This window comes from Myxocyprinus asiaticus, chromosome 10 (genome assembly GCF_019703515.2).
Source record: "Myxocyprinus asiaticus isolate MX2 ecotype Aquarium Trade chromosome 10, UBuf_Myxa_2, whole genome shotgun sequence".
NCBI lineage: Eukaryota > Metazoa > Chordata > Actinopteri > Cypriniformes > Catostomidae > Myxocyprinus > Myxocyprinus asiaticus.
The window spans coordinates 21,272,791-21,300,499 of record NC_059353.1 but is presented as its reverse complement, the minus strand read 5'-3'; the positions used below and the strand labels follow the sequence as shown (position 1 = coordinate 21,300,499).

General features: G+C 38.2%; 1 protein-coding gene across 14 annotated transcripts in view; it reads left to right on the top strand.

Annotated features, from left to right (window-relative positions):
- The window catches only part of lmo7a (LIM domain 7a), a 74,468-nt gene that overhangs the window by 31,764 nt on the left and 14,995 nt on the right, over positions 1–27,709 (top strand). For 10 of the 14 annotated variants that reach the window (XM_051708353.1, XM_051708352.1, XM_051708356.1 and 7 more), the window contains exons 5-18: positions 10,667–10,697; positions 11,435–11,548; positions 12,521–12,716; positions 14,007–14,247; positions 15,548–15,847; positions 16,084–16,365; positions 16,928–17,077; positions 18,262–19,026; positions 20,727–20,756; positions 21,401–21,533; positions 23,116–23,258; positions 23,639–24,278; positions 24,730–24,978; positions 25,612–25,726. In XM_051708353.1, coding sequence (XP_051564313.1) covers positions 10,667–10,697; positions 11,435–11,548; positions 12,521–12,716; positions 14,007–14,247; positions 15,548–15,847; positions 16,084–16,365; positions 16,928–17,077; positions 18,262–19,026; positions 20,727–20,756; positions 21,401–21,533; positions 23,116–23,258; positions 23,639–24,278; positions 24,730–24,978; positions 25,612–25,726 — 3,389 coding nt within the window. The remainder of the gene's footprint in view (positions 1–10,666; positions 10,698–11,434; positions 11,549–12,520; positions 12,717–14,006; positions 14,248–15,547; positions 15,848–16,083; positions 16,366–16,927; positions 17,078–18,261; positions 19,027–20,726; positions 20,757–21,400; positions 21,534–23,115; positions 23,259–23,638; positions 24,279–24,729; positions 24,979–25,611; positions 25,727–27,709) is intronic. The other 4 variants (XM_051708358.1, XM_051708359.1, XM_051708360.1 and 1 more) reach the window with 4 other exon arrangements.

Sequence of the window (27,709 nt, the reverse complement as noted above, 5' to 3'; positions counted from 1 at the left end):
AGCCTCCATTCATCATTACTCATCAGTCCATGAAAAGCAAATGAGGGAAGCCACTCCAGGTCATCTGCTCATCTGCTCCTTCCTCTTACAGCCTGACAGCTGCTCTGTTACATGGCTTGTTTTTCTCTGTCCATAAACACCATCAGCATCAGATCATCTGGCTATCTCAAAACAAAAACTCCCCAGATCTCTCAGGCTGAGCAACCTTGGACACAGTATCTATTCCTTGTGCCTGTAGTATCAAAACTACAAAAAAATAATTTTCTTAATCATAATTTTTGTCTTCATTTCAATTAAAATATCCAAACATCCTTAAAACAAGATACATTTTCTTGTGTAAGATAATAAGAATTGTTTTTAGATCATATATTTTATCTCATTGGTAAATTGTATAAGCATAAAAACACATTTTAATATTTTGTGAGGCATATGCTTAAAAAAATAAGGGCTGTCAATCGATTAAAAACGAACTAATAAATCACACAGTTTTCTGTGATTTAATAGTGATTAATCATCGTACATGGTACATTAAAACAAACAAAGCATAATCTTATATATATTTACTTTATACTTTGTCTCAAAGAAATTGCAAGAATATTGTTTTTTATTATTTGTCATTTATTTTAATTATTTAAAAATGTACATGTTAAAATGTTTTTGTGGATAGAGTTAGACACATTTTTACAGGTATAAATCTTTAGAACAAGTATGTGTATACATGCCATAAAATCAGTGGACATGCTGTAATTAAAAGTTTGGCATTTTTGCTTTTGACACTAGTTCAGATGACAGTGATGACAGCTTGCCCGTATCTCTCCCTTACCTGGCTCACCACTTGCGGGTGTAGTCTCCATTCTCCATACAGTAAATCTGTTACCATGTTTATTATGCCCAGGACATGCATTGCGTGTAATGAATAATCGTGCACTGCTCCACACCATCAGTTTTTGTGCTAGGATGTGCAGTTGAGTCAAGCTTGTACCACTTGGAAATTTATATATGCCAATTTTAGCCACAGGAAGTGGGGAAAAACATTAGTGAAGTTTCAGGAAGCCAAAAAAAAAAAAAAAAAAACGGATACTGCATTAATTGTATTCATTTTGTAATGCGTTAAACAGTCAACTATTAATTGCAGAAATTAACACGTTAAATTTCCCAGCCCTTAGAATATAAATTTACAAAAAGGTAAGGAAAAATAAACTTTTTTTTAAGTTTACAAAATATTATCTCTGAAAACAAATATTATCTCACACAATTTAGCTTCTCAAGAAAATGTATCTTCTTTTAAAAAAGGTTTAGATATTTTAATGGAAAACATTACAGAAATACCAGTGTACTAAGTGCTTGTAAGTGTTTTTTCTGGGACTCTAAATAAAGAGCAGCATTCTGGAAAGCAGTTTTAGAGTCCAACGTGAACATGATTTACACTAGATTCACATGATGACAGTTTTGTCCAGTTGATGGTAGAAGTATTATTGGTGCAGGTTATGTTAAACATCCTTAGATATTCTCAAACACCAACATCAAAAATCATGGACTGGAGTAAAATTTTGGCAGAATGACAGTAATCACTAGTTGTAAATCACAGTTTAGGTTTCATTTCTTGTCGTCAAAGCGATGGTGAAATGTATGTAGAGCTGTGTCTGAACTTTGTGCTTGACTGTGTTTTATTACATATTGCCATGTTACTACCGATTACATAATATCGTTAATGATAAATAATTTTGTCCTTCCTGAGTTTTCTGATAGTTGATCCTTTTGTGAACCACCTCATTTGACTAAGGTGTGTTCAACTCTGGCATGACAAGTCCAGTGCAATATCTTGTTATGTTTTTGATTATTATTGACAGATCAATTCAGTAATTATTCTAATATGTGACATCAAAATGCCCATATTGATAAGACTGCTTTGAATATGGAGAGGGAGGGATTCATAATCTTACAAGCAATCCTTTTCCTGTCATTGTTACCTCAGCAGTGACAGGGCCATCATATATAATTCATAGAGTTGTGCATTTCAACTGATCTAGAGTCTTGATAAAACCTTACCCTTAGATTTTATACTCTGAAGTCTATGGACGTTCATCAGTTACCTGGCTTCCCATCAGGAGCTGTTATATTGCTCCAAATAAGAGAGGCTTTGTTTGTTCATAAGGACAAATTGATCACAAAAGAAATGCTGTGGTCATGAACATGCTGTCATCATTTCATTCTGTATCTGTTCAGAGGTTTATAGCAGAGTTATACAGTATGTCAGAGTAGTGCAATGACAGTAATATTCTTATTAACTGCTCATGCTCCAGTGCCAAACTGATTAACCAATAAACCACTTTTAGAGCAGTAGTTTTGTTACATACATGCCTGTTGGATGTTTCTAGCTGGTACAACGTATTTACAGTAAGTGGGAAAATACTGGAAACTCAGTGTTCTGAATATTGTATTCTTTAGTGTTCCCACAGTCATGGAAAACCTGGAAATATCAGAAAAGTTCAAATTTGTGTTTTCCAGAGCTGGAAAATTAATCGATAAAGAAAATCTTTAAAGTCACAGAGAAATCTTTGACATTTATTGTGACAATACATTTTTCCGCATATGCTCGGCTCTAAATTATCTCAACATTCAGATACTGCTTGTGTAGGGTAAAACTTACTTGCAAACCCTAGTAATTTTCTGATTTCTGAGTGAATTCTTCTGTTAAGTAGTTTGCTTTCACTAAATCAGTTGAACTGATTCCCCATATTGGTCTGAATAATTCATTTGCGAATCGGCCTGAATTTGTTTGATTTTTAAAAATCTTTATCCAATAATCATGAACAAGTGGGAAGGTCATGGAAAATCATTGGTCAAAAAGTGTGGAAAACACTGATCTCTGCTTATTTGACTGAAATAAGTCAGATTAGGTCAGTAAAAGAGCACCATTGGTGCATTGATGTATGCTTATAACAGATCTACTTTAAGACTATAGTGTTTTTAAGTTGTGGATGGGAAGAGAATGAATGTGGCGTTTGCTTAATGGCGTGTGGCACTGGGTGGCATCAGTGAGTCTCTAACACTGGGCACTGGTACATTGTAAATCGTTCAATTGTGAAGGACACGATTGTGATGTTCAGCCTGCCAATAAAGACTCTTCCATGGTACCAGTCCACGCCATAAGCCGGCACACAAGGGCTACATTTGTGCCCCATTTGCTTATCAAGGCACTGAAAATGTTATCCTTGCTAGGTTTACTTTAGCTTAAGAGTTAGATCAGAATGTAACAAGCCTTTTAGGATGCATTAAATCCAACTTTGAAATATGTATTTGTTGCATCACAGAGCCGTTAATACTTTTTCTTTTTAACTTTGTATTGAGAATGATTAATGCAATCTGACATGACTCATTATAGTAGCATTGATTCATAAAACCACAGGAACATTCTTTGCCAGCTGAATGTTACTGAACAGGGCTGTAAGGTCTTAATATCCCAGCTATGCACACACACCCACTAGCATAAATTTTCGTAAATGAGTGGTGTTGATGTTTCGTGAACCTGCCTATCCATTGTCAGTGTATCATTTATTGCGTTGCTCAACAGGGATTGGCAAGCCTTTGTCGTCCTTTTATGGGCTTGAATTATTTACATACTGTATTTAGGATGGATGAAAATCCAAAATATGCAGTGGACATTGTGTAACTGAGGGTTGGACTTTGTCCATGTGTAAGTATTTTAGATTGTGTGTGGGTGATATTCTGGATCTCTATTATAGACTATCACAAGATCTGCATGGGCCTCGGTGGTTTGGATATTCCCTCACTGTATAGCTGACTGCAGGAAAATAGCAAAGTACCATTTAGAAACTTCCATTGTGATGTACTTATAAATGAACCAACATGATAATCACATATCCAGAAATTGCTTTGTTTCTAAAGAGAGAGACATCTTAAATTTTAGTGTAATTTTCCCACGAACTGGTTCAGTACTGTTTTATGACATTGATGTGCTCAGATGACTGTATCTTTAGGACCTAAAACCATCAGAAGAATGGAGCTTTTTGGAATGGAGTTTGGTTTCTGAGTTCATTGCATATTAATATTAAAGAATGCAGCTGGCTGATGTCATCTTTTGTAAGAATGTAACAGTGTAAAACATCACATTCTCTCAAACGGTTTATAGGCACAAACAAACTTGCCTGGGAACATATGGGTGGTTATAAGCAATTTAACAGTCTTGTACTTGTTTAGACACAGTAGTTCAAAGTCGTTTAAAGTCTACCCTATTGAAAAGCATTTGTGCTCTGATTATGTCTGACAATGTTATGAGTAGAAAAATATGCTGTTAAAATTGGAATGTTTCAGTCACAATTCTCTCATTAAAGGATGGAGAACAAATATTGTTTTAGCTGTTAAACACTAATGCACTTTTTCAGCATAACCATGTTTTAACAGTTTTATCAGATTAGATTAGAATTGCTGATTTTGCTGATTTTGGAGCTTTCCTTTCAGCTGATCTTGTGGTATTATTAGGAGTCACCAATTAAAAAGAAAATCATGTGATAAATACATTAAATGTGTCCATTTTTTGTTTTGTTTTTTGTTGTGTTGTGTTTTGTGTTTTTGTTTTGCTTTAAACTAAAACCTTTCAGTAAGAATATAATTTACTTTTATCAGCAAATTAAAATCAATACTGTTAGTACTGTTACTGATTGTTAGATTATTTTTATGATAATATGATCTACTTTCATACTTTCAAAAATAATTTGTTGATAGATAAATGCCTCAAATTCATGTGAGTGAACAGCTGATCACATAAACCCACAATACACCTTTGAGGTTTCACAAATAAAATAGTTATCTTCCATCTTTTCTAACCTCAACAAAGAGTCTTTTAGCTTTTGTAGGGCTCATAAATTATTATTAGGTAACCAGCATTTGAGGCAGAATGTTCCTGAAATTCTTTTTTCCAGAGGCTTTGTAAATGTGGACTTTGTTCCAGTGGCAGACATAGAAGGTTTTTTTTTCCTCTCACCACTTTTATTGGAGCAATAAATTGTTGTTATCAGGAGTGGTGAACGCCTTTATTTAATTCAGCTAGTTGCACAAGCTATACAGGTTCACCTGCTTGGAAAAGCACAAGTCACTGACTGAACAGGATAATTGCTCTCTAACATCTCTGAATGCTTTCACCTGTTAAACTCGGTAACTTCTATCATAAGTCTTGCATCAAGGCTGTTGAAAGAAAAATAAAACAGGACCAGGTGTCAATTTTGAGATGATGTTGAAGTCTTTATTCCAGTTTCTCAGTAACAAAGCACATGAAGCACTTCATATTTGTCAGACTCAGAACTGAGCAATGGATATTGTAAACTCAAACCTTTTAAGCAGTTTGTGAAATAGTTTGCCACCCACAATGTAAATGAAGATGTGCTCCTAATGTAAATTAGATTTGACAAAAGTTGTGGTGCCCATTTCAATGGCCCGTGCTATAATTGTTTGATGTCTCAACCATAAGTGTTGTGTTTGTTCATCTCTATGATAATTAAGCCGTCTGGGTTGAAGCGGTTTATCTACACAAATTGGGTTGAGTGGAATTCACACAGAGGCGGACTGCATTTCCTTACACTGTCGCAACTAAAATGTATTTGTATTCTAAAACAGTATTGTTAGAACTGTGGGAATGTCACCTAGAGAGAGTTCACTAGAGGCCTCTAAGACTGGTGTCAGGATGGAATGTACACAGTGCAATCCCAGTTCAGCCAATGTCATGACATGCTCCATGCGTTCCAGATACTAAAATGCCCCACGGCCCGGACATGTGCTTATATTGTATTACCTATAACTCCAGGGAAATGGGGCATATGTAGATGAGAGCAAATACAATTTTTACTGTCCTGGATTAACACATACACCAATCAGCCACAACATTAAAACCACCTGCCAAATATTGTGTAGGTCCCCCTCGTTTCTGTAACTGCTGATCTCCTGGGATTTTCATGCACAACAGACTCTAGAATTTACTCTGAATGGTGCCAAAAAACATTCAGTGAGCGGCAGTTCTGTGGACTGAAACGCCTTGTTGATGAGAGAGGTCAACAGAGAATGGCCAGTCTGGTTTGAACTGACAAAGTCTACGGTAACTCATATCACCGCTCTGTACAATTGTGGTGAGAAGAATATCATCTCAGAATGCTATTCTGAGATGCAGGTTGGCACTGTTTTGGTGGCACGAGGGGGACCTACACAATATTAGGCAGGTAATTTTAATGTTGTGGCTGATCGGTGTATCTGTGGCCCATTATAAAGCATAAAATGATGTACAGTTGAAGTCAGAAGTTTACATACACCTTAGCCAAATGCATTTAAACTCATTTTTTCACAATTCCTGACATTTAATCGTAGAAAACATTCCCTGTCTTAGGTCACTTAGGATCACTATTTTAATAGTAAAAGAATAATAGCAGAGAAAATAATTTTTTTCAGCTTTTATTTCTTTCATCACATTCCCAGTGAGTCAGAAGTTTACTTACACTTTGTTAGTATTTGGTAGCATTGCTTTTAAATTGTTTAACTTGGGTCAAACATTTTGGGTAGACTTCCACAAGCTTCTCGCAATAATTTGATGGAATTTTGGCCCATTCCTCCAGACAGAACTGGTGTAACTGAATCAGGTTTGTCGGCCTCCTTGCTCGCACATGCTTTTTCAGTTCTGCCCACAAATTTTCTATCGGACTGAGATCAGGGCTTTGTGATGGCCACTCCAATACCTTGACTTTGTTTTCCTTAAGCCATTTTGCCACAACTTTTGAGGTATGCTTGGGGTCATTGTCCATTTGGAAGACCCATTTGCGACCAAAATTTAACTTCCTGGCTGATGTCTTGGGATGTTGCTTCAATATATCCACATAATTTTCCTTCCTCATGATGCCATCTATTTTGTGAAGTGCACCAGTCCCCCCCTGCAGCGAAGCACGGTTTGACGGTTGGGATGGTGTTCTTTGGCTTGCAAGCCTCACCCTTTTTCCTCCAAACATAACGATGTTCATTATGGCCAAACAGTTCAATTTTGTTTCATTAGACCACAGGGCATTTCTCCAAAAAGTAAGATCTTTGTCCCCATGTGCACTTGCAAACTGTAGTCTGGCTTTTTTATGGCGGTTTTGGAGCAATGGCTTCTTCCTTGCTGAGCAGCCTTTCAGGTTATGTCGATAAAGGGCTGGTTTTAATGTAGATATAGATACTTGTCTACCTGTTTTCTCCAGCATCTTCACAAGGTCCTTTGCTGTTGTTCTGTGATTCTAGGAGATGGAATGCATCTCCTTCCTGAGCGGTATGATGGCTGCATGGTACCATGGTGTTTATACTTGCATACTATTGTTTGTACAGATGAACGTGGTACCTTCAGGCATTTGGAAATTGCTCCCAAGTATGAACCAGACTTGTGGAGGTCCACAATTTTTGTTTCTGAGTTCTTGGCTGATTTCTTTTGATTTTCCCATGATGTCAAGCAAAGAGGCACTGAGTTTAAAGGTAGGCCTTAAAATACATCCACAGGTGCACCTCCAATTCAGTACACCACCAAACAGAAGCTTAATGGCTAATTGTCTAAAGGCTTGACACCGTTTTCTGGAATTTTCCAAGCTGCTTAAAGGCACAGTTAACTTGTGTATGTAAACTTCTGGTCCACTGGAATGATTGTGATATAGTCAATTAAAAGTGAAACAATCTGTTTCTAAACAATTGTTGGAAAAATTACTCGTGTCATGCACAAATAAGATGTCCTAAATGACTTGCCAAAACTGTAGTTTGCTAATATTAAACCTGTGGAGTGGTTAAAGAGCACCTATTATGGTTTTTCAAATATTACCTTTCATGTAGTGTGTTATATAGCTGTTTGTGAATGTAAAAAAGTCTGCAAAGTTTCAAAAATCAAAGTGCACGAAATATGGAGTTATTGACACCCAAAAGAAAGAACCGATTCTGAACACCTGAAACGAGTCGTTAGTAATTCCAGGCTTACTTCCTGTAGTAACCTACGTAATTTGGTAACAAAAAACCCGCCTCTGGTCTGTCTACATGTACAGCCAGTGCAGGCTGTTAGCTGTTAGCCTCTGCTAACCGATTAACTCACGTTATTGTCAAACTACATATAAACTTACCACAGAGAAACGTCCTGTTCGGGTTGATCTTCCGATATATCACTATCAGACTCGGGCTCAAATTGGTGAGGTAAAACAGACATTTTTTCAGACGGAGCTGAAACTCGGATATGGTAATGGGCGTTTCCTTCCCGACGCGCTGTACGCGGTAGACCAATCACAACAGACCGGGACATCTGACCAATCAGAGCAGAGTAGGCTCTCTGAAAGGGGGAGTTTAGAATGAATCCTTTAGAACGGATCATTGAAGGAGTCGTTTTTGACACTGTGAAAAAAAAGGTAATGCTACAATTTAAATTATGAGCAAATTAAAGTGTTTTTTTTATTTATTTTTTTTTACCTTGGATGCATGTAAATCTATTGTATGAGACCTTTAAAACAAAATTAGGCACGTTTAAAATCATAATAGGTGCACTTTTAAAAAATGAGTTTTAATGACTTCAACCTAAGTGTATGTAAACTTCTGACTTCAACTGTAATTTGATAACAGTTTTTGAATAAACGAACATATGCTGTGTTTTGGTAGCTGGTCCTCGGCATGGGATGCTGGTATGCTGGTGTCCCTACAGAATGTTCCTGAAATTCTTTTTTCCAAAGGTTTTGTAAATGTGGACTTTGTTTCAGTGGCAGACATAGGTTTTTTTTTTTTTTTTTTGAAAAAGGTCTTTTATTGGAGCAATAAATTGTTGTTATCAGGAGTGGTGAACGCCTTTATTTAATTCAGCTAGTTGCACAAGCTATACAGGTTCACCTGCTTGGAAAAGCACAAGTCACTGACTGAACAGGATAATCGCTCTCTAACATCTCTGAATGATTTCACCTGTTAAACTTCGTAACTTCTATCATAAATCTTTCATGGCTGTTGAAAGAAAAATAAAACACACAGGACCTGGCGTCGATCTTGAGATGATGATGTTGAAGTCTTTATTCCAGTTTCACATTAACAAAGTACATGAAGCACTTCGGAGTCAGAACTGAGCAATGGACATTGTAAACTCAAACCATTTAACCAGTTTGTGAATATTAGGCAGGCGATTTTAATATTGTGGCTGATCGGTGTATCTGTGGCCCATTATGTCATTTGATAACAAAGCTTTTGAATAGATGAGCATATGCTGTGTTTTGGTAGCTGGTCCTCAGCAAGGGATGCTGGTATGCTGGTGTCCCTACCTGGCTACTTAATTAACTTTACCGACATGCCTTCCTCTGTCAACTATCTTTATCAAAAAGTCCATGCTGGTTGACCCGATTTTTTTTTTTTTTTTTTTTTTTTTTTGCCGGTAAAGAACATGGTTGATCCACCAGCATATCCCAGATTGGACCAGCATGAAAATGTATGCTGGTCTAAGCTGGTCTTTTCAGCAAGGTAAAAGAGCAAAAGAAAGAGTTCTGGAAAACACTCATTCCAGGTACATACACCCACTAGTTTTAACTGGAAATGTAATTTATGTTCAGGTTTAGGTGTACTGTAGTTTGGGTGTAAACATCAGAGAGGAAATATTTTGCTTTACACACAACAACAGTATGTAAAGAATCTGATGTTCAAAATGCTATTGAAGTTTTAAATGGAAGAATATTTGGTCCTAACCTTAAGCGACCATTCTTATAAAAAACAAGTGGAGCACAAGATCATGTAACAGCACAACGGGCCTTTGTACTGTGTCTTAGAATTTGTGTGTCTGTGTGTGTTTATGTTGACTGTGCATTCCTGAAATAGATATACTGTTTATGTAAAGTTAAATACAATAACACTATTACTTTATGGCCAAAAGTTTGTGGACACCCAAAACACCACACTCATACTGTCTGTTCTTGTTGCACATTTAATTTCAAAACCATTGGTCCTCTCTTTGCTGCTATAAGGGCTTACACTTTTCTGCTGAGGCTTTCAGATAGATGTTTTTTAGACATATGAGAATCAGTAAGGGCCTGGATTGCAGTTGACAGTTAAATTCACCTGAAAGCTGTCCAATGGGATTCAGGTCTGAGATTTGAGCTGGCCTGTCAAGTTTTTCCACACCAAACTCAGTAAACCATTTCTTTATGAAACTCGCTTTGTGCAAAGGGTATTGTCATGCTGCAACACACTAAAAATGTTTTTCTAAAGAGATTGCATGGCTCTATTATGCTTTATTTTATGCACCCGTTAGTAATAGGTGTATAACTAAAATAGCCAAACCCGTTAATCAGAACAGATCGTCTGCTTTTGGCCTGGTATCTGTTTTACTAAGTCAGCCTTCCTGTCAGGGTGATGTTGCAGACTTGCAAAGCAGGACAGACTCTCTCACAGGACAGAGTGCTTTTTTCTGGGTGTGTGGGTTGGAGTATGGGTGCATGTTTGTCAGTGTGTTGGAGTGAACATGTGTATGCAGAGCTTTTGTACAGAGCTGCTGGAAGCCAGGCTGATGGAATTGTGCTCTCACTTTCTAGCTCTTTCACTGGTGAACACAGAGATCCAAAACATGCCCACTATTCTTTTATTGTACTTTTCCCAGGCAGTGAGTGATTAACCACGCACCTCTTCTCCCCTACAGGCACCAGGAGAGCACCAGGAGACTCAATAATGTAAGTGCTAATGCTGAATTATTTGTGTGAATGTGAAATCATGTTTATTACCTAGTTTGCTCATTTAAAAGAAAGAGTCTTGCTTCGTTCCTGTGGTGTCAAATAAAATGCCTGTTTTACCGTTCCCATATTGTGGCTTGTGGTTGTTTGTTTATCTCATAAAGCAGTTAATTGGCAGTATCATGTCAATGTAGCAAATATGATCACATTTCTAAAGGCTTCATCTTGAACAAACACTGCATACAATATGTAATGGCTTAAAATCTTACAATGCAATTAATGATTTAAGGAATATTCTGGGTTCAATACAAGTTAAGCTCAATCGACAGCATTTGTGGATTCATGTTGATTACCACAGAAATCTGGGTTCCATTGAGACACTTATAATAGAAGTGAATGGGGCCAATCTGTAAACATTAAAATACTCACAGTTTCAAAAGTATAACATGATTTTAGTGTGATAAAATCACTTACTAACTTTTTCTGTGTAAAATTATGGCCCATTTTAGCCCAAATATTCCATTATTAATAATCACTGAACTGTATCATAATTGTAAACTGTTCTCAGGGCCGTAGCTAATGGGGTGAAAGATGGTAACAATTCTAGGGGCCCACAACAAATTTTAAAAAGTATTTTTTCATATAAAAGGGCCCCAGAGCAATATACAGTCGGGGGCCCAGAATTCCGCGCTACGGCCCTGACTGTTCTAATACAGTTATGTTGATTTTTGTCCAAGGTTTTGATCACCATATATTGGTTGGGCAGAAAGGCACATGCTGATCCTTTTTATAATGGACCTTACCTAAAACTAAAAGCTTTTGAAGGATTGCTTGGCACAGCACTATATAAGGTAGGATGTGTGAAGACTTTGTACAGTATTGCGCTTTAGTCTTTTACTTTACTCTCAGGTGGTATATTGAAGTACTTCATGATGGTGTATTTTTGTAGACTTTTAAATGTAGACTGTTCATGTCTATCCATTTTATTACATTCTTATTTAAACTTTATGGTTCCATTAATGTTCTTCATTTATGTTGTGTAAACTTCCATTTATATGTATATTTCATCCAAAAATGAACATTCTGAAAACTCACCCTCATGTTGTTCCCAACCTATTTGACAGTGGAACACAAAAGGCAGCTTGTTAGCCTTGGTAGTTGCCATTCACTTTCATTGTATGGAAAAAAAGATGCAATGAAAGTGAATGGTGACTGTCATTCTGCCTAACATCTGCCTAATGTCTCCTTGTGTTTCATGGAAGAAATAAAGTCATATAGTTTTGGAACAACATAGGGGTGAGGAAATGATGACAGAATTTTCATTTTTGTGTGAACTAACTGCTTTAGGTTTTTGCGCATCTCAATTATTGTGGTCAGAATCAACAGTGCCCACCTTTATGTTATGTACACACCCATTACAACACATGAGTGTAAACATATTTGTGTACTTGATTGGCTTCATTGGCATGACTCAATAGTAAAGACAGCAGATTATTATGAGCGATATCGTTTCTTCATACTTTGTGTGGGGGGGTGGGGGGGGGTGCTTGAGTGGTTTACGAGGACTTTTCTAGTGTCCTTTATATTTCAAATTGCTTAAAAACATACTAAATATTTTTTTTTTTTTTTTTTTTTTGAAAATGTAAAAATGCAGAAAGTTTTTTGTGAGGGTTAGGTTTAGGGATAGGGTTAGGGGATAGAATCTATTGTTCGTACAGTATAAAAATCATTGTCTATGGAGAGTCCTTATAATGATAGCTGCACCAACGTGTGTGTGTGTGTGTGGCCTGTTTCCCTCACACTAACACCATTGTGCTCGACAGACACTAGAGAACTGCACATCACTGCAAGGAAGTGTGCGAAACAGCTCTTGTGGAGATAGCTGGTACTTAGAGAAAGAAGAGCTCTTCCCATTACGGGCTGGACACAGGAGAGAAGACTCCCTAGACAGTCTCGACTCACTAGATTCCATAACTCAAAGCACATCTTCAGACGCTACGCTCAAAGGCAGCAGCGAGGGTAAGACTCTTAACTTGAGTAAAACTCTTCAATTAAATATCTTAAAGGGATAGTTCACCCATCATTTACTCCCTCAATTACATTACCCTCATGTCATTCATGTCATATGACGTTCTTTCTTCTGTGGAATACAAAAAGAGATGTTAAGAAGAATGTTAGGGACTGACAGCCTCAGCCACCATTCTCTTTCATTGTATGTAAAAAAAGAGCAGCATTAACCCTCTAGAGTTTCATCTCTAGTGTTCCATGAAAAAAAGACAGTGATATGGTTTGGAGTGTCATGAGAGTGAGGAAATAAAACTGAATATTTATTTATGGGTGAACTATCCCTTTAAGTCTCTTTTGTGTGTTCTGGCTTGACTTTGAGTAGTTGAATGAAAAATGGAGGTGGAGACTAACTCATATATATATATATATATATATATAACACTTTTAATTATGTCAATGGTAACTGACAAGTACCAAGTTTAAAAACCTGAACACAGAAAATAAGACTGCATGTGTTCTTGCTTCAGCTGAAGTGTACTTTATCAATTAACTGTTGCCGCTCAAAACAAATGCCTGGTGCCCCCTAGTGGTACGTGAATAATACTGTTTACATCTCTAAAAGCGAAATAAATAAGGCTTCGGAGAACCCTCAACTTGTCATGAGCTATGTTTTGCTGTCTTTGTGATGGTCAGCAGATATTTTGATGGAAAGTGCAAACTTCCCTCAGTTCATACTCTTCCACATGGTTCTGTTTTATTGACAGTAGCATTTTTCAAGTCAGTCATGGCCACTGGGGCTCAATTTTAGCTTGTGAGGATGGTGCTAATGTAATTAGTCTTCTTCTGGTCTCAACTTGTTCACCCCAGTGAGACATTTTTTCGTATTCCCCACTGACTTGCCAATGAGTCACTCTCCATTCCCACTGTCATGTTTACTACAGAGAAGTGTGTGTGTGTGTGTGTGTGTGTGTGTGTGTGTGTGTGTGTGTGTGTGTGTGTGCGCGCGCGTTATGGGAACAACCAATGATCCCCACTAGGAAAATGGCTTAATAAACAAACTAAATAAAGTCTTGAAAGGATAGTTACTCAAAAATGGAAACTTACCCTCATGATGTTCCGAACCCAAATTACTTTTTTTTGTGGAACACAATAGGAGATGTTAGGCAGAATGTTTGGGAATGACAGCCTCAGTCACCATTCACTTACATTGTATGGATAAAAGCAAGTAATGAATGTGAATGCTGTCTGAGGCTGTCAGTATATAAGCTCTTACTCCTGGCTCTCTGTGTTGTGATTCACCAGGTTGTGGAAGTGACCCTGAAGCAGAGCTGAGCTTCATGATGTCGGAGAATAAAGAATACCGCCGCTCGCTGGTCTTAACTCCCAAGACCACCGCTTCGTTCAACCAGTTCCTGCCCTCCAAAGACAAGCAGTCAGGCTATGTTCCAGCACCTTTGCGCAAGAAACGTGCAGATCGAAATGACGACAACAGACGAAGCTGGGGAAGTCCTCTGTACACAGATGAGGACGGCACATTTACTAGGTAATGCAAGCCTGTGAAGGGCTAGTATTGAAATGCAGTTTAGTGATTCTAGGGTTTTTATTGTTCTAAGGATCTCATTGGATGATTCAACTACTCTAGTGTCCTGATCAAAGATGTTCAATGGGTCTCATTCACTAATAACTGTGTGGATTTTGTGTACTTATATGCAAGGGAAAAGTTCTCACAAAACATTTCCAGGTGCTTACGCACATGAATTTGTTCTTACCCTTATTTTACAGTGTAAGAGAAACTTAACCTTCTGTGTGTTTAGTCTTTCTCTAATGAGGAAAACAATCCTTCTGCTATCTAGGAAAACACAGGTTGCTTTTACTGTATGTGTTTATCATTATATTCCCCTTCTGAAAAGACCAGCTTACAATGTAAAAAAAAATTGGCTGCATTTTACAACATTTAACAGTAATTTCTCACAATAAAATACTGTTTTCAATATTTTACTGTAAAATCAATGCAGGCTAGTTTATGTTCTGTCACAACACAATAAATAACTGTGAAAAGGAAATTTTAATATCGCACTGCATTATGGGAAAATTGTGTTTCGTTTGAAGTCACCATTATGGTGGATGTATGCAAAGCTAGGCTATAATATGGTTGGTTTATCGCTCATTAACTTTTTATCATGAGTTGTCAATCAGGCATGCAAGATATCAACACTCAGCATACAAATCTCTACGATGGTGACAATTAACAAACACTGTATATAAAAAAATGCAGATGATCATTGTGATTCTACAATACAGCACTGCTACATTACAGTAATTATAGGTCCTGTTCACTGTGAAGTCACAGTTTACAGTTGTCTTTTAATTGTAATAAATTGTAGAAATACCACTGTCAAATATACTGTGAAAGTAATGCAAATAATAGCCAGGAATTTACTGTAAACTCATGCTAAAAATTTTTATAGTGTAGACCAGCATGAATTTCCATGCTGGTCCAAGCTGGTTAGTGCTGGTCTAACTGGTGGACCATCATAGCTAAGCTGTTCATCAGCACAAACTGCTAGTAGACCAGTATGGCCTTTCTAATGAAGCTAGTTGATCAAGGGATGCTTGCTGGTTAAGCTAGTTAAGATTCCTTATACCAGCATCCTTAAGACACCAGCATACCAACACCCCATGTTGGGGACCAGCATCCAAAACACATCATATGCAGGTTTTCATTTGTTGGCTGAGATGTTATGGTATCTAAAACAAAGTTCCTAATGTTTGAATGCCAATGCTTATTTTTCCCACTGTTTTGCCGTTGTGCTTTTGTGACCACCACTGGTGGTCCATTGCAGTCATAAGATGACAAGTTCAGACCTCTCCTCTAATACCGAGATGAAATCCCAGACTTCTGTACCAGCTGCCCACCTGTCTTGGGCTTATGAGTACGAGAGCAGCGATTCAGATGCAGATCGTCCAGACCCTGATGTGGTTCTAGATGACCTTGCTAGCCGTAGATTTCACAGCTCCTCTCCTGTCCCACCAACCAACTTTGCCTTACCCATGAACCCGATGGAGGCAGCTGCTCTCCCACGGAGCACCTGGTCACAGGTGGCTGTCACTAACATGCCCTGGCAGACAATGACCCACCTCAGGTCAGGAACTGGCATCATTGACACGCTTCTATTTGGCATGTTGTCAGTGCTAATGTCAGGTCTTATTCAGCCAACTCTAATTGGTTTGGATTTTCAGTTGCTGTGGTGTCATTGGTTTGCTTGATTTTCACACCATACCATGGAGTTTTCTGTTTGATTTTAATTTGGTTTGCTGGATGGTTTGATGTGCATTGTTCCTTGGAATTATGTAACAAAAATGGCTGTCTTTTGAGCAGCAGTCAGTCACAGCCTCTTCAGAGGACTTATAGGAGGCCTGTGTCCACTGGCGTCTGCATTTACGATGACTCCGACGAAGAGGATGATGAGTTTGGCAATGCTGACCCTGTTCAAGATGACCTTTATGCCCGTAAAGTAGGCCTGATACCTCAACCCTCTGCCACGGTGCCTTATGATAAATTTCTGCCCAAATTCTGGACACCTGAGGAGGATGCACATGTGAAGAAGATCAAACTGGGATCCCAGCACCGCCCTTGGTATAGGAAGATCCAGGGTTTCAGGTCTGTCTGGTACTGAGGCAAAAAAAATAAATAAATAAATAAATAAATTATTTTGAAAATAAAAACAAGCTGTGCTTTATGTACACAGGGTTCGCATGGACATTGAAAACCTAGGAAGTCAGGGAAAAGTCTTGGAAATTTCTATAATTAATATACATGTTTTTGTTTTTCAGTGAATCGTATCGGTTTGCAAATTGGTCAGAATAAATCATTAGCGCATCTGTCTGAATTTGAAGGATTTTAAAAATCTGTATTAAATAATCTCATATGACTGGAAATGTCATGAAAATTCGTTGGTTAAAAAGTGTGGGAACCCTGTATACATTTAAACAAAAAAATATAAATCCAGGAAACCTTTTTTTCTTGAGACATGCATGATAAAACAGTCCATCAGCTGCTCAGATATTAGTTTCTAATTCACTATACAAAAAAAAAAAAAAAATACAAAAAAATTTAATGCTAAGACTTACCTCTCCCTTTCTCTCTCTCACTCTTCATTCTGGTGATGGTTGCTAACTTTTCTCCTGTCTCTGTCTGTGCTCTTTTACCTCACATTTTCCAGCCGCAAGAAGTCAGGTTCGTCCTCAGAAGACTCAGACGGTGACGTCAGCCCCTGGCTCTCTGTACCCTCTTTCTCTCGCACTCAGTCTGAACCCCCTCACACTCATGCACCTGAAGGCCCCGCCCACTCTAGCCTCACTTCCACTCCCAGGTCCTTATCACAGCCCCATATGCAGTAGGACTGGACTCAATACCCCAGATCAGCTTCTCCTCATGTTCTAATAAAAGTATCAACTAATGCTTACTAACATGTAGTGTTTTTTGTTCCAAATAATCATACTGAAAAACATTTATCTCATCACTCAAGTACATTTGTATTCAAATGGAAAACGTGAGAAGGTCCATACTGTCAGTATAGTATACATTTTTACACAATTCAGCCAAGTATAAAAATACTTTATTATTTTGTGGTCACATTAAGTGCTCACACTGCAGCTTTGCAAAATCCAGAGCAAATTAAGTTTACATGATGCTGCTATTACTTATAGTATTTGGACGCTTAAGTCACATTAAAAAATTTATGAACCATTGCATTAGATAACAATACATCAAAGCATTTGACATTTATTTTAAAGAAAGATAGCATAAACACACAGCAAAACATTGGAATGTCATCCATTCATTAAAAATTACCTTGATACCAGTTAGTTCAAATTTACTGCAAAAATGGCACAGAAAAGTGAAGTTAGTTGTTACAAAAGGTCTATAGCAGCATTTGTTTGCAGATTCCCATTGGGTTGATAATTTGTTATAAAATGCAACCCTGCAAAAAAAAAAAAAACTTGCTCAGTATTTTTGTCTTGTTTTCCAGTAAAAAAAAAATATATATATATATCTTAACATCCTTGAAACAAGATACATTTACTTTGAAAAACTGCAAAAGATTATAAGTCTTGTTTTCAGTGAAGTCTAATAAAAATATATTTATTTATTTGCCATGGGGGTAAGAAAAATAATGTTGTTTCTCCTGAGAATTAAGTTTATTTTTCATACTCCACTGGCAAATAGTTTTTTCTTCTTCCTCTAATGCAATTTTGATAAAAAGTAAATGTCTCTTGTTTTAAGGATGTTTATATATATACACAATATATTTATGTTTCATTTTACTTGGAAAAAAGTAAGACTATTATTATTATTTTGCAGTGAATGACATTCAGAAATTTTTAAGTGTTACTTGAGTATCTGAATACCATCTTTTATAACATTTTGTTGCATTCTCCTCCATGCACTGCTCTTGTAAACCTGCTTACACATTTGTTTACTTGCATTCTCCTACTGTCCTCTTGCATGTTCTGAAACCTTTCTTTACTCTTTTCTCCTTTCATTCGCCTGCAGCTCTCAAACACCACCCCCCATGGTTGCTCAGCGGAGTGCTGGGCTGCCTAAGTTAAGGCCCCCTAATTTTTGGCCCAGGCCGGATCCCACCTCTGGCCCCAAACTCATTAAATGTGAAAAGCGTCCACTCCTTGGGCGTGAACACCCTAACGACCCATACAACGTTTCTGCAGACATCCTGCCTGACTTGGAAAATGATGATATGTTTACAAGGCGTACAAACACCTTCCACTCCAGCGATGACCTGGCCAAGTTGAAGTACGGTAAATTCCTGGCCCCTCGTCGCAGATCAGAGGCTGATGTTAATGTGGTAATTCAGCCCCGCCATGAGGCTGAACCTGTTTACCCTGACTTAGAAAAAGACGATGTGGTTTTTCGAAGGGTTCAGCAGCAAACCAGTCAACGCCCTCTTTCTGGGGCCCCTGATAACTATCACCCTGTGCCCATTCCAGAGCCATGGACTTTGCCACCAAAACTGCAGGCCAAGCTTCTGTGTGCCCCATATGAAACTAGACAGAAAGACCCCAAGCCAAGGAATAAACAGGAAGCAGAAGAGCACCTGAAAACAGATGACATGCTTCTTAGGAAGCTAAGAGCATTAAATACGCAAGGAACAGCAAACATTTCTGGTGCAAGACACAGTTTAGCTGTTACTCAAGGAGGTCCCAGTGTTCCATTTCCTTGCAATGAGGAAGACATGCAGAAATGGCAAGCCATCAGAGAGGCCAGCCGTCTGAGATACAGGAAGAGGCTGTTGGTGGAGAGGTTAGGTTTTTGAGCTTGCAGAAATGCCTGTGTCTGCTTGTCATCGTGGTCTTGGATGCAGTGTACTTTTCTCATTCTCATGTTAACTATGATCTTTGAAGTGGCAAATGTTTGCTGGAGTCTGACATGGGTTTGCCTTTGATTGCATGAGATGTGCCACTTGATAAATGATTGTATCAGATAGATGTTTGGTTTTACTCTGAATGTTTTGGACCAGCTTAAAAATTGACACTCATTTGTAATTAATGTGTACACCAAGTGTTAATGTCAAATAGTTCTAAGCATTGTAATTTGACAGGGTGAAAGAATCGTGCAATGTTTTGTAAATGTTTTTTTTAATTTGGTCAATTATACATATTTTGAATTCTTAAAGCTCTATAATAACAAAATAATTTGATTGAATTTTTCATTTATTTAACTATTAACAATTTATTAAGGATGCATAAGCCTCAATTTTAACAGCAACACCAAAGAATGTGTCTTTGCCATACACTTACATCTGTTTTGTTTTTTCCTGTGGAGAGGCTGACCAATTGCCTGTATATTGCATTTTGTGTGTGGTTAATAAAAAAAAAGACATGTAAGAGACTGCATCAAGTACACATTCTAGTTCAGTGGTTTGACTTTCCATTAAGTGAGTGGCTTCTCACCGACTTTATAAGGTGAAAGTGTATCCAGCTAAGCTTTGGTGGAATGTAAAATCCTGAGTAATGTCTATAAATAATCCAGTCAGACACATTCGCTCTTTATGAGGTAGCTTACAGTCAAAATTCCCCACAGCCTTGTGATCCTGTGAAAGCTGGAACTTACACTTACGTGTCCTTGGAAACACTCAAACACACCTAGCCTTCGCTTCCCAAGCCAAACATTTCATTTGATGAGGGTCCATGTAATGCTACGGCATTTAAATGAGCAACCGCACTGAGATTGGTGGGAAATTCTGCAAGTTTTCTATGATGTCATTTTGCCTTCCACTGTTTATAAATAAAGTAATTGGTGACAGCTAATATTACGTTAGCAAATTTTAAATGTCACCCAGGTGCATGGTTGTGTAACCTGCTTTCAAATTAAAGCCCTTGTCCGAAGATGATTGTATAAACTTAATTCAAGATACTTTCTATGAAAAAATCTTACACATGTTTGCTTCTCAAGTAAATGTAACTTGTTTTAAGGATTTTTAGATATTTTTACTAGAAAACAAGACAAAAATACTGATTAGGATAAGTTGTTTGTGTGTGTGTGTGTGTGTGTGTGTGTGTGTGAGTACAGGTTTAACCTCTGTTGTGGGGACCAAATGTCCCCGCAAGGATAGTAAAACCTGAGATCACCTACGTTGTGGGGACCAGCCAGCGGTTCCCACAAGGGAAATGGCATATTAAATGATGTTTTTTTGAAAATGTAAAAATGCAAAAAGGTTTCTGTGAGGGTTAGGGTTAGGGGATAGAATCCCCTATATAATATAGTTTGTACAGTATAAAAATCATTATGTCTATGGAGAGTCCTCATAATGATAGCTGTACCAACGTGTGTGTGTGTGTGTGTGTGTGTGTGTGTGTGTGTGTGTGTGTGTGTGTGTGTGTGTGTTTGTGTGTGCGTGCTCTCTTGATAGTGGGCATGTGTTACTTTGTTGGTCAATAAACTAAAGTCTCAATCATCACACCGATATATGACTGTTTTGTGTGGTTCTCTTTGGTTCCTAGACTGCAACAGAACAGTTCTGGTAGTGATGGGTGAGTTGTGGCCTTGTGTAGGAATGGCACTTTTTTTTCTCTTTTGTGTGGTCATGCTGCCGGGCCTTTGTTTTATTCTGCTCTCCCCTACATTATGCAATGACACCCACAATGCTTTACTCACCATGGGCTGCTGCGCAACTCTTTTCACTACAAAACAGTGGAGACAACACACACTACTAGCTAGTTTAATCTAAATCTCTACTAAATGTGCTGTTCTAGAAAGATCCAGAACGTGAGAACCACTAGTGTTTCTGTAATGTGGAGATATTGTGCTCTCACAATGTGGAAGTGATGAATCGCATGAGTGGAAGTTATTGAATACTTGTGAATACTTTAACCCATTAATTTGTTACATTTCAATATGTGACAACTCATTCGTTTTCACCCATAACAACTACTTTTGGCTTGAAGAATATCCGGGACATGCCTGCTGTTTTACTAACCCTAAATATTTGGTCATTTCCATTATTTATGTATGCTTAACATGAGCTGTAACACTTTTTACCCTTCTAAAAACCTGAATTGCTGAAATACATTAAACCTTTCCTTTATCCTAATGCATGCAAGTTTTTCCTCATGGAATTTTTTTGTTGTTAATCTGACAACTGACTTTTAGTTATTTTTTTTAAATCTGTTCTCAGGAGCAAATCAGTGAGTGATATTACAGAGGATCAGATTAACTTGAACTTGAGCAACTTGAGCAAGGAAGTCCGCTTTGAAGAGTTGCAGAAGTTGCAGAAAAAGTTGAAAGAGAGTGAGGACAAGTGGCAGGATGTGAGTATCGGATCACATTGTTTTGTTATTGATGATGTTTGTGCTTTGTGTGGCCTTAAAAGTAATAAGATGTGATTTCCCCAGTGTCAGTGGATGGACCTCTTTTAATAATAATAATTATAACAATAATAATAAACTTTATTTTAGAGCACCTTTCATAAAAAGAAGTTTAAAAAATAGAAATGTTTTACATGTTATAATAATGTTATATTAAAATAAGGAGTAATAATAAAAGTAATAATATAATTGGATAAAGTTGTAATAATGTTATAATAAAATTTAAATTTAAAAATTACAAACTTCAAGTTTATTATGAAATGGATAGATCCAAATTCTGATTGGATGAGCCACATTCGAGGCCATTGTAAATAAACATGCTATAAACACACATCTGTGACCGCACATTCTATATTTTCCAAGCTGCTACACTCACTGAGCACTTTATTAATTAATGCGATTATCTAATCCACCAATCGTTTGGCAGCAGTGCAGTGCATGGGTCAGGAGCTTCAGTTAATGTTCACATCAACCATCAGAATGGGGAAAAAATGTGATCTCAGTGATTTCGACTGTGGCATGATTGTTGGTGCCAGACGGGCTGGTTTGAGTATTTCTGTAACTGCTGATCTCCTGGGATTTTCATGCACAACAGTCTCTAGAGTTTACTCAGAATGGTCCCAGAAACAAAAAGCATCTAGTGAGCGGCAGTTCTGCGGACAGAAACGCCTTGTTGATAAGAGAGGTCAACAGAGAATGGCCAGACTGGTTCGAGCTGACAGAAAGGCTACGGTAACTCAGATAACCACTCTTTACAATTGTAGTGAGCAGAATAGCATCTCAGAATGCACAACATGTCAAACATTGAGGCAGATGGGCTACAACAGCAGAAGACCACATCAGGCACTTTATTAGGATCACAGTGTTCCTAATAAAGTTCTCAGTGAGTGTATATTGCTTAGCAACTACAAGCTCCTAAAGTAAGAATAATGAATTATATTAATTGGTGGAAGAATTTTTATTGTGATTATTTTTTATAATAAATGTATAGGTTGAACATTGGTGTTTATTATTTTGATGTTGCCGCTGTTTTATAACAGCAATAAGCCACTTGTGTCCATGCAAAACAGTGATTTTTTTTAAAATCAGTGGCTAATTGCTTAATTGTCTGATCTGAAAGCAATACTGAAAAGGTTTTCTTTTTTTTTTTAAATGTGAAAGAAAATGACCAAAGGTTCCAAACGTTTGTACCATGAAGGACTCTATTTCCAGCCACACAACAATGTCAATAATGAATAGTTTCTAACTGTTCTATGATAATATGTAGTGAGTGTGGAATTGGTTGGACTGAGATTCTGTAGAGCATTTAGGTCACATACGGGCCCCTAATTCACAAGGGAAAGGAGTTGGGTGGAGCCAAAGACACAAAATAGGACACCAGTAAAATCTAGTCCTCCCTCACTCCTCAATCTGTCCTCCTGTCTCTCCATCCTTCCCCTGCACTGTCCTCCTACCATTAGTGTTTATGAATAAGCATCTGTGCTCCAGTTATGGAGGCTGAGCGTCTTTCTTCTTACCCCTGCAGGATCTTACAAGGTGGAAGAACAAGCGCAGGAGTGTGAATTCTGATATCGTAAGGAAGAGAGAGGAGAGAGAGCAGATTGAGCAGATCACTTCAAGCAGTGGCCCCAGGAAATCAAAAACCTTCAAGGAGATGCAGGATAAGAGGTGAACATAGATTCCATCACAGCAATTTATTTTATTTTATTATTTTATTTTATTTTGAAATGTGTAAGACATGTTATGTTTCTCCTGATCAATAATCTGCAAGCTATAAGGAGGGATTGTATTTCAACCTTAGCTTTTAACCTTTGCAAGAAACCAATACATTTTATTTTATTATATTTTATTGATTAGGATAAATATGGCTAAAATATTTTAGAAGCTGTAGATGTCACTGTTGTTATTTTTTTGTTATTCTGTTGCATCCGTAACACTATATGGTGTTAGAATAGAGTGAAGTCTGTGCTACTTTCTCTGATGGGTCTTCAGCTAAGTGTAATCTAATCGCGTCTCTTGTCCTGCCCTTTTAATCCTGCCCCTTTCAGAGAGAACCGAGAGCAAGGCAACTACAATAACAGCTTTAACACAAGTGTTGATGATGTCTTTGAAGAACCTGTACCCAGAATCAGAACTCTGCTACCACGTAGCCACACCATTGATGTCCCTTATGCCCCTATGGACAAACCTTCATTACCCTCCGTGCCATCTCTGAAGGAAGAGGAGCCTGTCGCTGGCACCCTGGCATCGGACCAAACCGATTGTTCTGCAAAACGTGATCGCTCCAGCCCAGAGATCCCTCTTTATATGACAAACAACATTCAAGACATCCAAACAGCCCGAAGCCTTCTAGATGATCCAGTTCCAGCTATCCCCAACAGAAACACCAGCCTGATCAAGCCCACCAGTGTCAGTAAACCAAACAACACCAGCAGCACCATTCTGAACGGCTCTCAACAGTTGGATTCGATTAACAGCACTAAGCCAGTTGAGAACTCCAGCGGCCCCATTAGTTCTTTGTATAAACCCAATTCAATGGAGACAAAGCAGTCTGGGCTGGATCGAGTTTCTGCCTCTGTCCCCAGGAGCTACCAGAGATCAGATAGCGCAAGGCTCACCTCTGTAGTCACGCCCAGACCATTCGGCACACAGTCCAACCGAATCACCTCCCTTCCCAGACCGTTCATGGTGAGTGGCCCTGTTTGGTCTCAAACATCATGACATGTTCAAATTAAATGTTTTCTTTTTTTTTAATTAATAAGGTTGAAATATTATGCTACATGTTACAGTGTGGGGTGAATTTACTTTCAAGTACTTATCTATTTATAGCTCATATCAATTCTAAAGTAAACTAATTGAGTTAAACCACTAATGAACCAATCCGGAAGTCTGATGTTTTGAGAAAGTGTATCATGTCATCTATCTTCTGTTTGAACTTATTCGTTTTTAACATAGACTTATCCCATGGTAAATCAGTAGTCATGATCTCTTCTGCATTATACAAACAATGGGGACTTTGTAACTTTACAGAAAGTAAAGAATACATTTTAAGTAGTGAATATCAGGTATGCAATAAGTTGTTGAAAAATGAATTTAATTAATTGTGTCTACTCATATTCGGCATCAAAAATCTTTTTAGACTGATGTCTCTCATAAGCGCATGAATGGAGAGACTGACAGCCTTAAGAAAACTACGATTCCCTTCCACAATGCTCAGTATGTGACGAGGGATGAAGAGCTCTCTCAGGGCAGCCCTGTACACAGCAGTAATGAAGAAGAGGAGGAGGAGAAAGTGCGATCAGCATTACAAACCCCTTCTCCTGTCCCTCCAGTCAATAGGGTGTTCCCCCTGCCCAAAGCTCCATCCCCAATCAGCCCTCCGAATGAGGTAAGACAGGTTATAACTGATAAGGAGGGATTTCACCTCAGCCACAGCTTTTAAAGGAATAGTTTACACAAAAATGAAAATTCTGTCACTATCTACTCTCACCAAACTCACATGCTTTTTTTCCATCAGACACAAAAGGAGATTAAATAGAATATTCATGCAGCTCTTTTTCATACACCAACAGTTCTTATTGATCATGGACTGTTAAGCTCCAAAAAGGACTAAAAAGTACTATAAAAGTAGTCCCATACAACATATTCCAAGTATTCTGAAGCCATACAATTGTTTTGTGTGAGGAACAGTCCCAAATTTAAGTCATTATTCATTCATTAATCATTACTCATCAATTATTGATCAAATCAAATACTTCATGCAAATCATTATGCAGTTCTCAAATGAAATATTGCACCTATTGTGCAGGTTTGATGCCACAAAAACGAATGATGTTTGACGTGCAACCTTGAAAGGAACACACAGCCAGTCAATCAATTAATCATAACTAATTTACATAATTTCTCTAGAGAATTTATCTTATTCCTACATTGCAAAATGTTTTTTATGTTTCTATGTCATGATCTCAGGCACACAGAGATGGTCTCATGCTTCTTGTACTGTCCTGAATGTGTCTTGCAGGTGAGCTACAGTGACATGAGAATCAGCCTGAACCAGAAACCAAACAGCAGCCGAGACTTTGGCTTCCAGACTGACTGGGACTCTACAGGAGTCCGTGTCAAATCTGTAGTGCCAGGTAAAAGAAATTGTTTTAAATTCCATTAAAACAATCAAGGTGATTTTTGTAAAACATGCTCTCTCGAAGGATGCCCATAATATGTGTCAGCATGTAGTTGAGGCATGGTTGTGTCAATGGACTTTTTCTTTATAAACATCAAGATAAGATTGGAGGTAAAGGTTTAAATGAAAAGTTGCAAGTCATAGATCCTGTGACTGGTCATCAATTCTTTTTAAATGGTCCTACATTGTGAAAAATTCACTTTTAGAAGAGAAAATAATCATAAAAGCTGCATGCATGTTTTCAGATGGAATATATACTCACTGTGCACTTTATTAGGAACACCTATACACCTACATATTCATGCGATTATCTAATCAGCAAATCATGTGGCAGCAGTGATATGCATAAAATCATTCAGATACAGGTCAGGAGCTTCAGTTAATGTTCACATCAACCATCAGAATGGGGAAAAAATTTGATCTCAGTGATTTCATCCATGGCCTGATTGTTGGTGGCAGACGGGCTGGTTTGAGTATTTCTGTAACTGCTGATCTCCTGGGATTTTCACAACAACAGTCTCTAGAGTTTACTCAGAATGGTGCCAAAAACAAAAAACATCCAGTGAGCGGCGGTTCTGTGGATGGAAATGCCATTTTGCTGAGAGAGGTCAATGGAGAATGGCCAGACTGGCTCGAGCTGACAGAAATGCTACGGTAACTCAGATAACCACTCAAATCAAAATCAAATCAAATCAAATCACTTTATTGTCACACAGCCATATACACAAGTGCAATGGTGTGTGAAATTCTTTGGTGCAGTTCCGATCAACATAGCAGTCGTGACAGTGATGAGACAGTACCAATTTACAATAACATCAAATTAACACAACACAATTTAAACATCTGTTATACACATAATTACACTCAACAGTATACAAATAATAACATACACTGTACAGTAAACAATACACACTATATAGATACACATTATCCAATAAAAATTAAAAATAAAAATATATAAAAAAGTATATATATATAGAATGTACTGTATTGACATTCAGGCTGTCGGTTGATAGTCAGTTGTTAAGAGAGAACATAATATAATAATAATAATATAATTTATGACAGTCCGGTGTGAGATATAAGAGTAAGGGTAATAAAGTGCAGTGCTGATGTATTTTGATCGTGGGAGATCAAGAGTTCAAAAGTCTGATTGCTTGGGGGAAGAAGCTATCATGGAGTCGGCTGGTGCGGGTCCTGATGCTGCGATACCGCCTACCTGATGGTAGCAGTGAGAACAGCCCATGGCTCGGGTGGCTGGAGTCTCTGATGATCCTCCGAGCTTTTTTCACACACCGCCTTGTATATATTTCCTGGAGGGAGGGAAGCTCACCTCCGATGATGTGTCTGGCAGTTCGCACCACCCTTTGCAGTGCTTTGCCGTTGTGGGCGATGCTATTTCCGTACCAGGCGGAGATGCAGCCAGTCATGATGCTCTCTACAGTGCAGGTGTAGAACCGTGTGAGGATGTGGCGGTTCATTCCAAACTTCCTCAGCCGTCTCAGGAAGAAGAAGCGCTGATGAGCCTTCTTCACAACGACTTCAGTGTGGATGGACCATGTGAGTTCCTCAGTGATGTGGACACCCAGGAACTTGAAGCTGCTGACTCTCTCCACTGGTGCTCCATTGATGGTGATGGGACTGTGTTCTCTGTCTTTTCTTCTGAAGTCCACCACAAGCTCCTTTGTCTTACTGACGTTGAGGGAGAGGTTGTGCTCCTGACACCAGTGTGTCAGAGTGTGTACCTCCTCTCTGTAGGCTGTTTCATCATTGTCAGGGATCAGACCTACCACCGTCGTGTCATCAGCAAACTTAATGATGGCATTGGAGCTATGTGTTGCCACACAGTCATGTGTGTACAAGGAATACAGTATTGGGCTGAGAACACAGCCCTGCGGGGCTCCAGTGTTGAGGGTCAGTGATGAGGAGATGTTGCTGC